Source organism: Anabrus simplex, chromosome 2, assembly GCF_040414725.1.
Source record: "Anabrus simplex isolate iqAnaSimp1 chromosome 2, ASM4041472v1, whole genome shotgun sequence".
Taxonomy (NCBI): domain Eukaryota; kingdom Metazoa; phylum Arthropoda; class Insecta; order Orthoptera; family Tettigoniidae; genus Anabrus; species Anabrus simplex.
In genome coordinates this window covers 798,995,719-799,014,873 of record NC_090266.1, presented here as the reverse complement: position 1 = coordinate 799,014,873, position 19,155 = coordinate 798,995,719, and the positions used below count along the sequence as shown (strand labels likewise).

The following is a 19,155-nucleotide window of genomic DNA, read 5'->3' as shown; positions in this document are numbered from 1 at the left end:
ATTGTTCTGATGGACTGCATATCAATACGTGACTGGGAGGCGTGACCAGTCTTAAGGGAACTAAAGGATAGGAATAGGATTTTCACGTTCGTGGTTTTGGCGCAGCAGTGACAATATATCCTCACATTCAGCTGAAACAATGATTCGGATATCCAGCAAAGGGAATTGGCTTCGTATACCTCATTTATACTTCTAAGAGTACCGTGTCTAAGAACATGGATTTTGCTCAGAGCCAAAATTTATTTATAATTCGCTGAACCCTTCCCCATTTGAGTATTGGCAGATATGTAGTCCTCAGTGAGTCTTCGAAGTTTCATTTCTGGGCAGAACACCCGACATAAACTATTCGTACGTTAGGAGTCACATTAAACTATATGTTATAAGGATAGCAAAATTCTTACTCATTTGAAGCAATAGTGCACTCTCTGATTATAGCTTTTCTTCTGTTTATTCTCCATTTTGTATCGTAATACAGCATACATATTCAGAAGGCAACTCCTCTCGTCAACCATACACGAACACAGAAAGAGTTACCGCCGAGTTACGGTAAAGTCTTCTTGCCAGAGCGGAGTCCAGCTTCGATTCCACCATAACCCAGCATGCCAAGGAGCAACAGTCCAAGTACTATGTACAGCTTTACATCTGTACAGAGAGCAGCGCTCTGCCCATAAGCCACAATGTAGCCCACGGACTCCCAAAGTCTGAAGAGGTTGTAAGCCGCTTTCTCATTTCCAGGCGCGAGGATACCGCATAGAGCTGTGAAAATAGAGCAGAACGAACAGATTAAGGTTGGTATTTCATAACTACACAAGAACGTTCTCACGACAAAAATCATATGAGTATACAACAGGCTAGTTTTCTACTTAAGAGCAAAAAATTAGTACAGTTCTAGCCAGCGACCTGTCAGGAGCAGAGACAAGAGAGATCGAGCAGAGTTGGCTGCTTGGTTCTGGTGACTTGCATTCAGGAGATGGTGGATTCGAATTCCACTGTCCGCAGCCCTGGACATGGTTTGCCGTTGTTTTCCATTTACACACTAAGCAAATGCACGGGCTGTCCATTAATTAAAGCCACAATATCTTCCCTCCAATCCCTATCCCAGCGTCGCCGTAAGATCTGTCTGAGTCGATCGGACGAGAAACCAACAGCGGAGAGAGGTGAGTTCGTGGGATGACATTGTGGGCTGGAAAAGTGTACGACAGTGATCTGCCATTCCGCCGGCACAAATCGAATTAAATTACATTCACCTTGAAATATCGTTAATAGCGAAACACATCTCAAGTTTTCTAGACACCTCTCTTCAGAAAAAAACGTAATTTTACTCCATTAGGCCCGAAAATATACGATTACTACTACAACAATAATAATATTATTGTACGTCCCACTAACTAGTTTGACGCTTTCCGGAGATGCCGAGGAGCCGGAATTTTGTCCTGCAGGAATTCTTTTACGTACCAGTAAATCTACCGACACGAGGCTGACGTATTTAAGCCCCTTTAAATACCACTGGACTGAGCCAGTATTGAACCTGACTAGTTGGGGTCAGAAGGCCAGCGCCTCAACCGTCTGAGCCACTCAGCCCGGCCATTACTACTGCAGGAAGCAAATATGAAGACATTTAGCTCAGGGAATGGAGAACTGTGAACGTTGCGAAACTAAACAACACAGGAAAATAATAACTACAATGAGCTAATCAAGGCCGAAAATGTAAAATTTATCATTACATCTTTTACGTACAAATGAAATATTATGATTGTAAAACATACGATTCTATGATATTAAATACCATTGAATTCCTCCTCAATTTAAAGTGATGATAATAATTGTTGCTGTTCCGGGTCCAAACAACACCCCTCACAAAGCTCACAATCTTGAATTAGATGGAAGAAGTAAGTAAAAGCACTAACTAGAATTAGACAAGTTAGACTAGAATGCGGTAAGACTATGTGCACGGACATTGCCAAAAAGGTAACTGAGATTGTTAAGTAAAGCCCACGTACCGTCGGCCTAGTGGAGCACGCTTGCTCGCTCTTCAGCTCTTTCACTCAGGGTGCCTCTGACAGGTTCTGCTTTTGTATAACCTTCTGTGAATCGTTCAAAGTAACAGGGCTAAGCAACTCAATAATTCAAAGGATGAGAATGCGACAGTCCGGGTCCTTGGCTGAATGGTCTGTGTACTGGTTTCTGGTTCAGAGGGCCCTAGGTTCGATTCCCAGCCGGGTCGGGGATTTGAACTGCCTATTCCTCAGCCTCGGGGACTGGGTGTTTGTATCTAATGTCTCAATGCACTTCTCTTAGGGTTGGCAGGTTTTCGACCGTAAAAACTAGGCCAAATCCAGGTCAAGAGGCCAACGCTAAAATGATTGTGAAAATGGTCGGGAAGAAGAAGAAGAATATTTTGAGAATGAGACAGTCTTTGGTACCGGTACTCAATTGTTAATCTCATAATTCCGCTAGGCTGATCGAATGTGATAAATGTGATTCCTTCGTGAAAGGACCTTCCTAATGGAATCTCTAAACACCTGTCCAGTGACTGGTGGTAAGGGTTTTAGTTCCGAGCCCGAGGGGAACATAATTTTCATTTTCTCCCAGAAAGATGTTCTTCCATGTACCTCTAACTTTTCGCTTTTGAATACCGACAGACTCTGTTGAGATTTAAATACGAAAAATTGTGTACAGAATACAAACGTCTAATCAACCAATATTACTCAACTGACGAATGTGTTTGTGTTATGAGTAATATGGGGAGATGTGTAACTCATGTGAGTTCGGGATAGTAGCCCATCCAGTACTTTAAACTGCGTACAAGGTACGGCATATGGCCAGTAAACTGTCTGTTTACTTGATGACCAGTTCCAGACAGTTCAGGGGAGCAGGACATAACAAATTATAGGATGTGTTTATCGCTGTTATGTGAGGCTTGTTTCGTTAGCATTAAACGTTCTATTTGTCTCTTGTTGACGTCATGTTTTACACGACCTGATTACAGATTCTAGAAGAATTAGAAGTGTCACTCGAAAACAAGTTTAATATTTAATTACCAGGGACGAGGATTGAAGGACAAAAACACAATACTCTCATGTGCCGTTAGATTCAGGTAGAACTGTAAATACCGGGAGAGCTGGACGTGAGACACGGATCATGTAGTTGTGATCTTGTATTCCGGAGTTGATTTGTTGCAACCCCCGTTGCGTTTTACCGTTTCCACACAAACTAAATACTAGTGCTGTGCTAAATTAAGGCCACGGTTGCTTCATTCTGCCCTATCCCATCGTTACTGAAAGGCTGTTGGTGTTAGTGCCAAGTTAACTGGCTAGGGAAGAAATAAATTGCATTGCTATTCTATCAAATGTTATGTAAATGATCGCCTATCCTATCAGTACCTTATAGTTCATTTTTGTTTGTCTCCCATCTTTCTACAACCCTTGATTACAGTACGTACTACTGAAAGGGCATTTACCCTACCTATATTCCCGGTTTTGCAGTTACAAATGTATACTTACAGCGGAGGAAACATTTATTTCATCGCTGCTCATTACTTCATAACAACAACTACAATAACAATGCATTGTTTGTATTTGTATGTGTGCGTATTCTTGGCTATATTGTCTGATTTCTCTCCACTTACAGTCTTTTCTATTAGTACTTGACTCACTGTTGCCAAATGTTTCACAGTACAATGGATCAGTACTAATAGGCTAATTTCTGACAAGACAGAGTATTTATGAAATAGTCAGTGAAGCGGATTTAACGCCAGTAAGAACGCTGCTATACTTATTCGTCCGTTGGCCTTAGCACAGGAGAAATGGCCTCTAAGATGGGAATTCAATAATTCTACCATCTCAAGGTTACCTAAGAAATGCAGGTAGAAAGGTGATGTTGATGAAGTGAAATAGAGAAGCAAGGAAAGGATTTCTCCTAAACTAAACAGAATGAGAGTGTTTTGGTGACCAACATCTTTCATCTGTAGAACTAAAACGGGAGTGGGGAAAAATATATGATGTTCCAGTAAGCAGCAGAACTGTTAGGAGTACATTACATGAAGCAGAACTTCCTGACCATCGACCCTGGAAGAAATGTTTACTGACTAAAACAATGAGGCAAAAGCGACTAAAGCGGACAAAAGAAAATGTGGCATGACAAGCAGCGATGTGAAATAAGGTGATCTTTATCAGATGAGTCAAAATTTAACCTCCATGGCTCCAAAGACAAAGTGCTCGAGCATAGTGGAAACGGAGAAGAACTTTGCCTTCATGCATAACACAAACAATGAAGCCTCCACGAGGACAAGTCGTCCGGAGATACATTTCCAGTCGTGGGGTAGACCATCTAGACTCTATAAGTGATACTGTTAATTCATAATTGTACAGAAGTGTCCTTGAAAGGAAACTGATGATCACAATGAGACACCATTATGGTGATACATATATATTTTGCGTTTCTTCCAAAATGACTTTCCTCCTTGTAACAGGGTTCTAAAGGTAAGCCATATGATTAATATTTGTACTATGATTGAATTCAGAGTTGTGTTGATGCAATTACCCTTACTTAAACATTGCAGTAAAATAATTCCTTGAACAAAACAGAGTGCATGTGTTAGACCTGAATCTCAGTCAATACAGAAATGTAAGAAGGTTATGGGGTGAAGTCTCCGTGGCTCAGGCGGCAGCGCACCGGCTTCCCATCGCTAGATTCCGTGGTTCAATTCCCGGTCACTCCATGTGAGATTTGTACTGGACAAAGCGGAGGCAGGACAGGTTTTTCTCCGGGTACTCCGGTTTACCTTTTCATATTTCATTCCAGCAACACTCTCCATTAACATTCCATTTCATCTGTCAGTCATTAATCATTGCCCCAGAGGAGTACGACAGGCTCCGGCAGCCGGCACATTTCTTATCCTCGCCGCTAGATGGGGGCTGCACTCAGTCCATTCCTGACCCGGTCGAATGACTGGAAACAGGCTGTAGATTTTCAAGAAGGTTATGAGGAATGCTATTGCAAGAAAGTAACTCAAGAATGAGCAGGAACTGCTGAAGATCAGAGTGCGCAATTGGTTTCAATAACTGATTCAGGAATACGTTACGAATTTAATATTCTCAGTGTTTAACCGATGCCATGCAGTGATTAAAGCACATGGCATACTCATAAAGTATTAATGTTAACAGTGCAAATATACGAGGCAGCTGGGCACTTGCAGAAACTGAAAACTATAATATATAGCTACATAATGTTGTAATATTAGTAATGTGCTTTTATCTAACACCATCAAAATAGGCAATTACATTCACGCTTTCTTTCCGTCACATGTCAAACCACCAATACCATTGAATTTATTTAGGAGTAGGTAGATTGAAAGTGATACGAGTTATATAAGACAATGCCTTCATTCATTCCAGGTAGAAAAAGGGGGAGGGCAAAACAAATTTACACAATTATTCTTGAAATACAGTATAATAAAACTGCTAAGATATGGAAGGGGACGCACGTTCACTGCACGTTAAAACCTGAAACAATAATGTGAAATGTTAAATAATAGCTCAATATTTTACATTTAGGACGGAAACATCACTAGCAATTTCGAACTTTCATGTATAATGTAATAAATGAATTATGATTGTGTATTACTCCAGATAACAGTAAACTACAGATATTGAGCCTGGTACAGTTACCGTGTATATCTTTGACCATACTTTTAAAATTTCAGACACTGTTTATAGATTTCTTTATATGCTTAGAGGATATTGTCTTATGTATAGAATTTTTTTAAATGCGTTATTTTTATCATTAAGTTTGTGAATATTCTTCTTTATCTGTTTACCAACCAGGGTCGGTTTTTCCTTCGGGCTCAGCGAGGGATCGCACCTCTACCGCCTCAAGGGCAGTGTCCTGGAGCTTCAGAGTCTGGGTCGGGGATACAACAGGGGAGGATGACCAGTACCTCGCCCAGGCGGCCTCAGCTGCTATGCTGAACAGCCTAGCGGGGTGGGGGAATTGGAAGGAATAGACAAGGAAGAGGGAAGGAGTGGCCGTGGGCTTAAGTTAGCTACCATCCCAGCATTTGCCTGGAGGAGAAGTGGGGAAACCACGGAAAACCACTTCCAGGATGGTTGAGATGGAAATCGAACCCACCTCTACTCAGCTGACCTCCCGAGGCTGAGTGGACCCCGTTCCAGCCCCCGTACAACTTTTCAAATTTCGTGGCAGAGCCGGGAATCGAACCCGGGCCTCCGGGGGTGGCAGCTAATCACACTGACCACTACACCACAGAGGCGTGCTTGTGAACATTCCCTGTGTTAAATATCAAATATACCGGGTGGTACAGCTGCCCCTATTTTTCCCGAACATATGCAACCAGCTAGACATTAAATGTCCCTTAGTCCTATCTTGCGCAACATCTTATAGAAATTTTATGTGCAGTTAGCCCGATATAGACTTCCCCTCACAATGCAAAAACTATACAAGAGACAGTAAGTGAGGCCCATCTCAAAAACACTGTACCATTTTATGTGGAGTGGAGTCCAATACTCTAGTCATTTTTACGAAATGTTACTGTGTTGTACAAACCATGGCCACTCCTTTAATTTCGCACTTGATTGGTTCAAGAGACCATTTTCTTTTCATAGAAAAGGGTGGTGACATTATCATAGGAAACTTGATAGGTTAGGATGAATTACAGACATGTCATTTACCGGGCGAGTTGGTCGTGCGGTCAGGGGCGCGCGGCTGTGAGCTTGTATTCGGGAGATAGTGGGTTCGAATCCCACTGTCGGCAGCCCTGAAGATGGTTTTCCGTGGTTTCCCATTATCACACGAGGAAAATGCTGGGGCTGTACCTTAATTAAGGCCACGAACGCTTCCTTCCAATTCCTAGGCCTTTCATATCCCATCGTCGCCGTAAGACCTATCTGTATCGGTGCCACATAAAGCCAGTAGAAAAAGAAAGGACATGTCAATTCACCGCCATTTTGTATAGTCTCATCACATCTAAATTGATAAGAACGTGTTTTTCACAGTATTTTATAATCAGATGCTGTACAGCAGATGTGATAGCTCACGCTATGTAATTACCACCGTTACAGCGTTCAATAAAGTCAAAAAAACCGACCATAAGGCAGTAACACATCAGTAACTTTACGAAGTGAGAACTTTCGCTTTCCTCGTGAATACAGGGTTGTTAGGGTTGGACGATCATGCTGGAAGTAGCTGCGGGGAATTAGGCATGTTAGTTGTGCTTGCACAAGCTAAAGAGAGCAGTGAGAGTTTGAAGCCTTGTTGAGATACGCCGTTTTCAACTTTTCATTTCGTACTCGCCTAGGCATCCTTTAAGAAGATTTGACTTTTCCGAAGTCTCAGACATTCTTCTAAGGAAGTTATAATAAGTAAACATAATAACTATCGCCACGTGAGCACCGACTATGGACAATTTCATTGTGAATACTACCTGAAACATTTTGCTGGACTCATTTAACCAAGTAATAGGTACACGTCCGCCTCTGTGGTGTAGTATTTAGTGTGATTAGCTGCCAGCCCCGGAGGCCCGGGTTAGATTCTCGTCTCTGCCACAAAATTTGAAAAGTGGTACGAGGGATGAAACGGGGTACACTCAGCATCGGGTGGTCAAATAAGTAGAGGTGATTTCGATTCCACCTCATCCATCCTGGAAGTGGCTTTCCGTGGTTACCCAATTCTCCTCCAGGTAAGCCTTGATGGTACCTAACATAAGGCCACGGCCGCTTCCTTCTTCCTAGTCTATCCCTTCCAATCTTCCCATTCCCTCACAAGGCCCATGTTCAGCATAATAGGTGAGGCCACCTGGGCGATGTACAGGTCCTCCTCTCCAGTTTGGGGCCGATGACATTCAATGTTAGGCCCCTTAAAACAACAAGCATCATCATCATCATCTCCAGTTTTATCCCCCGAACCCAAAGTCTCACACTCCAGGACACTGCCCTTAAGGTGGTAGAAGTGGGATCCCTCGCTGAGTCAGAGGGAATAACCAAAACCCTGGAGGATAAACAGAATAAGAAAGAAAGAATAAAGAAAGGTTTAACTTCCTTAAGTTTCAAAAGTCACGTTTCACCATTACAAAGAATACATACATCAGAAAGGAGTAACAACATGCGACATTCATAAGGCAAACGCTACAACGAATTGCGCACTGCACCTATTGTCAGCATTATTAGCACCCATTCAACCAAGCAACTGCGCACGTTCGACTTGAAGAATGACTGGACTTCATACGTAGGACACATGAAACAGCACATTATAATCTAAAGTGCGAACATCTACTGTACTTTTAGAGCAAAAGCAAATATTATGTATTCACGGGATGATTATGTGAATATGGTACTTGTTTACGGGGAGCAAGGCAGAGTTCACAGGAAGCCAGATGCTTGTATCAGTAACGATTTCCTGGACGAAGGCTACCAAATGCAGATTCATTTTGAAGTGTTGGAAGACTGTTGCGTTCAACGGGGTTATTTCATACATTATCCTCCGTTCGGGATGCTCCAGTGACTTCTGAAAAAAAAAGAAGCTGTTCAAAATTATATTGCGTACAACATGCATACAAGCTCACGGGCCATTGGAAATGAACCGATTATCAGTCGTATATCTGTACTGCGGATATTGCACCACCAAAAATTGTACCCCTACCATTAACAACTACACCAGGAACTTCACGGAGAAGACCTTCAAAAATGGATAGAATTTTCGCAATGGTTATTGCTAAGAGTTGAAGCTGATGTGGATTTCTTAACGGACATTTTCTTCAGTGACGAATCCAGATTTCACAATAATGGAACTCTTAATTGTCTCAACTTCGATTATTGAAGAGCTGAAAATCCTCACTGGATAAGGAGAGCTCGATTTCAGGTACAATGGGACGTCATCGTTTGGTGTGGGATAGTGGGTGACAAGATAACTGGATCATATTTTTTCGAAGGTAAGCCCACGGGACGACGCTATCTACAGATTAATCGTGAATACCTCTCACACTTATTGGAGGATGCACCCGTATGACACGGTTGAGGATGTGGTTCCAGCAGGGTGAAGTTCCTGCACACTGGTCGTTGAGAGTACGGAACCACTTGCATAGGACACATCCTGAACGATGGATTCGACGAGGGGGTTCTGTCACATGGCTGGCTAAATCACCCGACTTTACTCAACTAGATTTTTTCCTCTGGGATTATTTAAATATAAGAATCTATGAACAGGAGCCAGAGAGCCCGAATCATTTACGGCGGCTTATCACTGAAGCCTGCAGGCAGTTTCCACCACACACGTTGCCGCAAGCAAGAATGACTCACCTCCACCGTGCTCAGATTTGCATTAACGAAGGAGGCGATCATTTTGAACATTTGCTTCATTAATCAAATCACTATGCACAAACCCACTTCACCTCTGTTAGTAATACTTTACTGCAATAGCTCGTTTAAGAGCTACTTAGAAACGAGCATAACAGAGTTCCTGCAACATGAGAACTGATCATGATTTAGATATGTCTTCAACAACGCGATTCACATGAACATTAACAACGAAATACAAAATCGTCCTGTACCGGACTCGAACCTCCAACTAACGAGCACCGGTTCACTCCTCTAACTTACAGCACGCTCGGCTATCATCAGCTGTAGGTCACCAATGTTTAGTCAACACTACTTCTAGTCATTCAGTCATATTCTCTCTGCATGAAGTTTCTGTTATACGGAATTTTCACGATTCTTTGCCATCATTCGGTATTTTATAGTTAATGCTCAATTCGTTGACACGTTTAAAATAATTATAGAAAGCGTAACAAGACCAGACATTGCTGTGAGTAGCCAAGGTCATTGTTATTAAGTTAGGCTATAATCTGCGGGTTGCATAAAGCTGAGTGATAGGGGCATTCCGCCTCTGTGGTGTAGTGGTTAGTGTGATTAGCTGCCACCCTCGGAGGCCCGGGTTCGATTTCCGGCTCTGCCACGAAATTTGAAAAGTGGTACGAGGGCTGAAACGGGGCGCACTTAGCCTCGGGAAGTCATCCTGGAAGTGGTTTTCCATGGTTTCCCACTTCTCCTCCAGGCAAATGCCGGGGTGGTACCTAACTTACGGCTACGGCCACTTCCTTCCCTCTTCCTTGTCTATCCGTTCCAAACTTCCCATCCCCCACCAAGGCCCCTGTTCAGCAAAGCAGGTCAGGCCACCTGGCCGAGGCACTGGTCATCCTCCCCATTTGTATCCCAGACCCAATGTCTCACGCTCCAGGACACTACCCTTGAGGCGGTAGAGGTGGGATCCCTGGCTGAGTCCGTAAATTTTGCAGGACACATATCAAGACACAGCCCGTTTTGTAAGTGATAGTTGAAAGAACCTGGAGAAGGTAGGATGTGGAAGACCATGAAAGAAATACATTGACGACATAAAGAGCAGGATGAGTTTCAAAATTACGAAAAACTGAAGAGTGCGACCGGAAATAGACGTAAAACAAATAGTAAAAATGTATGCTCATAGTTTTACTGCTACATCATCTAAATACTCGCTGGTGTACTTCAGTTCTTACCATTTATCTGCACGTTCCAGACTCCATCAGCTGCTCCCCATAGTCCTGCCATAAGGAAGAAGATCACAATATCTTCTGGATGGGGTCTCCACAGTAGTAATGTAATGAGTATTCCGATATGTAGTAACATAGCTGAAGTCATTACAGGCCATCGCCCGGTTAACTTGACGATATAGCCACCAATAGCAGCTGAAGATGAGTTCGCGACCCCGTAGCAAATCATTACATAGCCGATATTGTGTATACCCCAAGCACAGGATACAAATGACTGGAAGAATAAGACAAAAGAGAAATAAACGAATGAATAATATACAGTATATACATCCATTATATTTTCGCCATAAACTGTTATGATTCTGTCAGTCAAAACATGAAAAGGGGGATCGCAGTCAACCAACAACGTTTTTCATTTAAGGTTCTTGTTAGTTATCTAAACGATGGATATTATTAATGCTATGTTCGACTTCTAACTAACGAGTGTTTTTTAAGATGTTTAAAGCGATCACACCCTCCAAATAATTCGTAATTTTACCATGTGTTGACCCCACTTGAAATAGTATGTTATATTAACTCGAACTAGGAAGAATTAAAGTTTGTAGTTTCTAAAAATTACACTCCCAAGTTGCCTACTTCTGCCCAGTAGGAAGTAATATTCTGACCCTCATTACAAGGCCACTGAGCCGTTGTTCAACCCCTGACTACACACTGAATCAGTTCAACCCTTGACTGCATGCTGCAGCAGAAACTTAAGATGATATCTCGAGGTGTGAGCCAGTTTATATATAACCAATAACCTATGTAACCCTTCATTTCTCGGCCATGGACAGGACTGAGTGACATCACATCGGGTCCGTAATGACAACAATAATCCTATCAATTACGTCGACACGTACAATACCGATTAGGATTACATTCAGCACGTCGGTGACTCCACGGATATGTACGCGCCACGAGTGTACCTCAAGTAATAATAAAAATTCTGTTAGGTGAAAAATATAGGAATTGTTGAGTAAATGTCATCATAGCTTTCTACACGTCCAGCCATCAATGAGAGGCATACCGAGGACTGGTTGCAACTACTTCCTTGAGTTCTAGTTCCATTATAGTTCGGTGAATAAATGGCACATTAGCGGTATATTTGAAATCAGTTTAGATACCTTTCGGGGCTGCCTGGGCGAGGCGGTAAAGGCGAGCTCGATTCGCCCGGAAGGATGTGGGTTCGAATCCCCATCAGGAAGTCGTAAAATTTAAGAAACGAGATTTCCACTTCCGGAGGTGCATATGGCCCTGAGGTTCACTCAGCCTACACCAAAAAATGAGTAGCAGGTTAATTCCTGGGGGCAAAGGCGGCCGGGCGTAGAGCTAACCACTCTACCCCATCAAGTGACGAGGTAACGAATAGTGGAAGCCTTTACTTTCCACCACTCCAAGGGCCTTCATGGCCTGTATGGAGTTGGCTTTGCTTTAGATACCTTTCATTTGCATAAAAGCCCCTACATCCCTGATTACTTCTTAATGTGTAGCACAGTGTCCACAGAAATGACACCTGTAACTTCCATTCCGATAGTACAAGTTCCTTCATAATGCTCTCTCCTCTGTCTCAGTTTGTTTAATAATATCGAGAGCCAAAGACGAGTCTATGTTTCCGTTCACAATGATATTCAAGGAATACTTTCGTTACTGGTGATTTTTCTGAACTGAAACCACAGTTCAATCAACCAATCAATCAATCAATCAATCAATCAATCAGTCACTACTGATGTGCATTTAGGGCAGTCGCCCAGGTGGCAGATTCCCTATCTGTTGTTTTCCTAGCCTTTTCTTAAATGATCGCAAAGACATTGGAAAATTATTGAACATTTCCCTTGGTAAGTTATTCCAATCCCTAACTCCCCTTCCGATAAACGAATATTTGCCCCAATTTGTCCTCTTGAATTCCAACTTTATCTTCATATTGTGTTCTTTCCTACTTTTAAAGACACCACTCAAACTTATTTGTCTACTGATGTCCTCCCACGCAATCTCTCCACTGACAGCTCGGAACATACCACTTAATCGAGCAGCTCCTCTCCTTTTTCCCAGTTCTTCCCAGCCCAAACTTTGCAACATTTTTGTAACGCTACTCTTTAGTCGGAAATCACCCAGAACAAATCGAGCTGCTTTTCTTTGGATTCATCAGTATTTTCACTTAGATAAAAGGGGTACGAACCGCAGTGTAATCTGCAGCAATCACAGCTTTCTCCAGACCCAGCCAGACGGTGAGAGGTAGAAGAAGGACTTGTTCCTTTCGTCTTAGAAGGCGAGCAGCTGTCTTTAAGAGTTCCAGTCCAGTCACAGGAGGATCTTTGGCTGCTAAACCAGCCTCGTTGTACCTGTAAGTATGTGATTATTTTGAGAAACTTCTAAGGTACATATAAAATCAAGTTATTTCACGTACAGTACACGTTAGGTCTTCGAAATGTTCAGACTTGAAGAAATCACGTTACTTTACCGATCTTGCTCCACCATGTATTAAAGTAGCAATCTTCAAAAACTTTGCGTTGTGTAATACATTTCAGGAGAGAAATTCATCACTGAGAACTAGACACGTTAAAAATCGAATAAGGGCTCCGCAACATAAATTACATTAGAGCGATATGTGATGAAAATCTTGCTTCCTAGACTCCCGCGGCCGGACTTTACAACGTATCGCTTGTAGAAGAGTTATCTGTTCATTACGAATACCAAAACGTCCCTGGAAATATATTTAAATTTATAAACGAATACAAAAAATCATGCGACATTTTTCCATATCTCCAGCGACATCTACAACTGCCACTGGCTGAAATGATCCCTCACAGAATTCAAGAAAGGTAGATGTAATTAACCATCTAATGCACAATAAAAAAACCTAAACCAGTAGTGATAAATGAATATACACACATCTAAATAAAGCCAAGCATTTTATTTATTTATTTATTTATTTATTTATTTATTTATTTATTTATTTATTTATTTATTTATTTATTTATTTATTTATTTATTTTTGCTTTTATTCCATAGCCTGAAGGGGTACGGTTGGCCTCTTCGGGGTTACACCCTCTCTCTGGCCAGGAGAGGTGTAGCGGTGATTCGAGATGAGATGATGTGGTGGTGAGAGGGGGCGGCCATGGCCCGGCATTTGCCTTAGTGAAGTGAACGAGAAATAAAACTATTCACAGGACAGCCGACGCGACGGTGGGACGAACCCACCGCCACCCACCTGTAGAGCTCTTCAGCCGAAGCCATTCTGTCCAGTGAACCACTTATGCCTGACTTCAGTCAGCATACGGAATGTGCAGAAAATGAATCTATGGTGATAGGCCTAAATTAATACGCACACACCTACACCAAATCTAACCCTTATGCTGAAAATAAACCGATGGTGCTAAATTAATATACACATTCATGTAAACAAATCGAATCCTTCATGTCATTGTTGAAAGGACGAAACTACATTCCCCAACCAGGGTGGCAACAGTTAGTTGGCAGTAACTAAGTCGAAAAAATGTACAGTCATGCGTTTAGCCGCAGCGCGCTCCTGCGGAGCACCTAACAACTACCCTGTGGAGTCGATATGAAAGTTGTGTGGTAGACATAATTTCACCCATTTCCTACATGGGTACAAATTCGAGTTACCGCATCACGGATGGTAAAATGTATATTATTCAGGTTATTAAAACATGTTATTCTTTCTGCTAATTTCAGAGAGAAATTTTAGACAATGGCTGCGGAAGCACGTATTGTAAATACATTATATATCTATTGTTACATGAAGATTGTTCTTAAAATTTGTCTTAGAAATTTAAAACCAAATGTATTCTCATTGTCAAAGAAATTAAGAAATAGAACGCGGGAATATATATTTTCCGAGAGGGACTGGACTTCTGATTTTCACAGTATGTACCCTATGTGTCTGGTTAAGGGGGCATTGGCGTGAGAGACTACTCAGAATGTAATTATTTTGAAACTGATTTTCTCACAAAATACCTTAATTTCCTTGAAATATGGCGCACGTAGTAGAGAATCTATTTAGAGTTTTGTGTTAGATGTCATTGATTAACAACTAACAGCGCATTTCTTACATCAAGAAATGTTAACGCACTTTCCAAACGTACAGATTTAAAAAAAAGGACTAAACATATTTCAGAATGTATTTCGTAAGCAAGTACCAAATTTGCCACTTCGGCGGTGTAGTGATTAGTGTTATTAGCTGCCAACCCACGGAGGCCCGGGTTCGATTCCCGGCTCTGTCACGAAATTTGAAAAGAGGTACGATGGCTGGAACGGGGTCCACTCAGCCTCGGGAGGTTAACTGAGTAGAGAGGCGATCGATTCCCTCCTAAGCCATTCTTGAAGTAATTTTTCGTTCTTTTCCCACTTCTCCTCCAAGGCAAATGCCGGATTGGTACCTAACTTAAGGCTACTGCCGCTTCCTTCTCCGTTCCTTGCCCATCCCTTCCAACCTTCCCATCGCTCCGCAAGGCCCCTGTTCAGCGTAGCATGTGAGGTCGCCTGGGCGAGGTGCTGCTCCACCTCCCCAAGTCTATGCCCCCCGATCAAATGTCTCCCGCTCCAGAACACTGTCCTTGAGGCGGTAGATGTGGGATCCCTCGCTAAGTTCGGGGGGAAACCAACCCTGGAAGGTAAACGGATTTTCAAAAGTACCAAACTTAATATTTAAAAAATGTTATTCGCTTTACGTCCTACTAACTACTTTTACGGTTTTCGGAGACGCCGAGGTGCCGGAATTTATCCCCACAGGAGTTCTTTTACGAGCCAGTAAATCTGCCTACAAGCGGCTGATGTATTTGAGGACCTTCAAATACGACCGGACTGAGCCGGGATCGAACCTGACAAGTTGGGGTCAGAAGGCCAGCGCTTCAACCGTCTGAGCCACTCAGCCCAGTACCAAATTTAAACCACAAGTTAGAGATTGGATGTAAATAGTTAATAGGCGTAATACAAAGTGGCAATAGATACACAAATTGTAATAAGGAAAAGCACAATTTGGGTTACAATATATTGCTCTTTCCTGAGTTTCAGGTGATCCTAAACTGGAGGAAGGGAGCATTCTATTCTAACAAAACAGTACCAAGTTTCGCTGTTTAAAGTATTATAGGCAAACTGAGCAGAGTGGCAACAGGTGTTAATGCGCTACGGCTATGGAGCCGAGCTCTGCATTCGGGAGACGCGTGGGTTCGAAACCGTTATAACGGTTCAGGCCCCATATGATGCCCACATAGAGGAGTGGGACCGTTCGTCTCAATAAATGCCCAATGATTTAGTACTGAGCATTCCCCGTCGTATTCAAAAGTGCCTCAGCGTATGTGGAGAATCAACAAGCTATTGACTCATGTGACTGCATTGTAAACTGTCTTATAATTTTTGATGTTCTAACTGAGGAGGTTCCTTAATTTGTTTGGATTAGTCACACAATGACTGCATTTTCCTTTTCATGCAGGGGCCAAAGATACCGAGAAGTGTACGTTTTCGTTTCATTCACTATCCTGCGTTTCACATTAAATAATATATCGGTTCCATCTCAAAACAACAGAATGTGGTATATGTGTAACAGTTCTGACGAATGTATAAGAAATGTATCAGTGCAAAAGGTAGAAAAAGAAGAAGAAGAAGAATAACATGGGGCCATTCTTACCTAGACAAGGAGTCGAGACCAAACACGAGTACCAGGACTGATAGTAGCATGCAGGCCAGATAAATACCGGCGATGGTGTATATCTTTATGTCTGGGGGCCTCTCAAGGTTCGGATTGGCAAGATCTTCATTTCCGGGGCAGAAATTGGCTCCACAGATGTCCCTAACATCGTACAATATACTGAAATTTGCCACTGAGTTGTGTCTGTCTTCTGACAACACTAGAACAACAAAACAGAACCATTAAATAGCAATAATTTCGGCTGAGTTTTGAGTGAAATAACATCAAAACTCAACATACCACAAGAAAAATGTAGATATTTTAGAGAATCATGAAACGAAAAATATTGTTCGAATATGTACATCTTTCTCTTAAAAATAGAAAATGATAATCATCGCCGAAAAGAACCAGTGCTACTTCATGCGCGCAGGCACTCCACGGTCTGGAACGCCTCAAGGAATAACTTTCACCCATAATTCAGTATATGCTAGTAAATAGACAATTATGTCGTATATTATAGCACTAATCAAAAACTCTGTGCTTCTCCTGTTCAGCATTTCAAAATTATGTTCCAAAGAATAGTAAGACATATGTTAAATCAATCAATCAATCAATCAATCAATCAATCAATCAATCAATCAATCAATCAATCAATCAATCAATCAATCAATCAATCAATCAATCAATCAATCAATCAATCAATCAATCAATCAATCAACCATCTTTGATCTGAAATTATGGCCGTCATCCAGGTGGAAGATTCCCTATCACTTTTTCACCTAAACATCTCTTAAAGGAATTCAAAGAACTTGGAAATTCATCCAATATCCCTTGATAAATTACACCAATCCGTAATTTTTCTTGTTATAAAAGAACCTCTTGAATACCAATTTTATCTTCATATTATTATATCGACCCTTTACTTTTGTCCTCTCAGCCCAAAGTTTGCAACATTTTCGCAACACCACTCTTTTGTCGGATATCACGCAGAACAAATCGTGCTGGTTAACTTTGGGTCTTTACCATTTCTCGTATCAATTAATCCCATACAGTGGAACCATACTGTAATTGGTGTCTTACCAGAGATTTATAAACCCACTCCTTTACATCCTTACTACTACCCATAGAGACTCTCATGGCCATATGAAGATATCTGTAACCTTCATTTACAACCTCGTTAATGTGATTACTGCAATGAATATCTTTCCTTATATTAACTTACAATGATTCCTATGAGGTATTATCACAAAAATACACTAATTGAAACTGAGAGGACTTTCCCCTTGGCGAAACTTACAACCTGACTTTTCAACACATTTACCATCGTACCATTGCATGTTGTCCATCTAACAACATTGTCGAGACTTTTTGTAGGCGCACACAACGCTGTAACATATTTATTGCTCTATACAGTAAAACATCACCCTCAGAAAGCCTCATCTGTGATTCTAGTTCTTTACTTTTGCATATAAAAGAAAACATAAATGTCCAATAATACTGCCCCTCATAATCATTACAGGATAAGGAAATGCTTCACTTTCTCTAACCCTATGAGTTCTATTTTCTACAAATTTACCCACCCATTCAACTTCCATTTCGTCAGTAGTCCCTTATTACAATCCTTGGATAGGTCAATAGCGATACAGACCATTTGATCTCCTGATACTTAAATGTATGTTATATTTTGCTGGAATCCTACAAGTTGAGCCTCCCTCAAATAAACTTTCCTTAACCCAAACTGCCTTCTCTCAAACCCGTTCATAATTTCTAGAAATTGTCCAATATAATGAGAAATATTGCTTTCCCAATGCTTACAAGCAACACATGTCAAGTTGACCGAACAGTAATTTTTTTTAATTTTCTTCCGGGTTCAAAAATGTTGTTTTTTCTGTATATTCTGCATTGACGTTTCGAATTTTTTTATTTTCAAAATCTTCCTCCACTTGGAGGCTGCCAAAGACAAAGAATAAGCAAACAATTCATTCAAAAATAAATAAGTAAATTATGTCTCAATCTGGCGAGTCTCAGTCTGGCGAGTAGAAGTGGTGTCTGAGTATCAAAAGAGAACCCCTGAGCACTTTTAGCCCCCAGTCAATAAACTCCTTGGTACTGATGTTAAAGGTCTTCATCAGTTCTATCGTCTTCTTAGGGTCTGTCCCTCTCGCACCGATCATGAGACCCCTCACTTCTATGTCGTCCCGTTCGCATTTGTTCTTATAATACGGCACTGTAGGCTTCTCGTTTTGGTCCACTTCGTCTGGTTGGTTGGAGTGTGTTTCGAATCTTACTGTAGGGTCTAATATATATCCTTTCTTCCCTTTGACTGCGATCATATCAATCCTTCTCGTGCTGTCATTTGCTCCGATGTCATGGACTTCCTCATGCACTTGATATCCGCTCTCGCGGAGCGTCTGTGCTATGGATGACCTGATGTTGTGATGTCTAGTGTTTTGAAGAGCTTCACCGAAGGCACAGGAACCCAAGATGTGAGGTAATGTTTCAGTCTCACTACATCTTCTGCAGCGGTTGCCATCGAGGGACCTTCCTGATACAGCTCTTACAGGCGCAACGTTACATGCCAGTTTCAGCGCATCTCTCCACTCCGTGCTAGAAAGGCCATCATGGTTTCTAACCCAGTGATTTTCAGGAGGGAACTCCTTGTACAGACACACTCCCTGACCTTTACTTCTCAACTGGCACCATTTTTCAGATTCAGATTCCCGTAATTTGTTTCTGAGTTTCTTGGTGTCATACTCACCGTGTCTGTTCTTCATATCCTCAGTTTTACTATTTACGTTTAACTCAGTTAAACATCTATTAATTTCTTCGTCTAGGTTTCAGGTGGCTTCAATCCTATATCGGTTCTCCTCCCGTTTCAGAATGTTGCAAATGTTTATATTCTGAATCAAGGCTTCCCAGCTTGCGCTGAAACACT

The 19,155-nt window shown here is 41.7% G+C and overlaps 1 protein-coding gene across 1 annotated transcript in view; it reads right to left on the bottom strand.

Moving 5' to 3' along the window:
• Nucleotides 1–415: 415 nt before the first annotated feature.
• The window catches only part of LOC136864464 (UNC93-like protein), a 41,620-nt gene continuing 22,880 nt past the window's right edge, over nucleotides 416–19,155 (bottom strand). The window contains exons 3-6 of the mRNA XM_067141482.2: nucleotides 16,221–16,440; nucleotides 12,753–12,915; nucleotides 10,544–10,811; nucleotides 416–756 (exon numbers count right to left, since the gene is read on the bottom strand). Coding sequence (XP_066997583.2) covers nucleotides 542–756; nucleotides 10,544–10,811; nucleotides 12,753–12,915; nucleotides 16,221–16,440 — 866 coding nt within the window. The 3' untranslated portion in view covers nucleotides 416–541. The remainder of the gene's footprint in view (nucleotides 757–10,543; nucleotides 10,812–12,752; nucleotides 12,916–16,220; nucleotides 16,441–19,155) is intronic.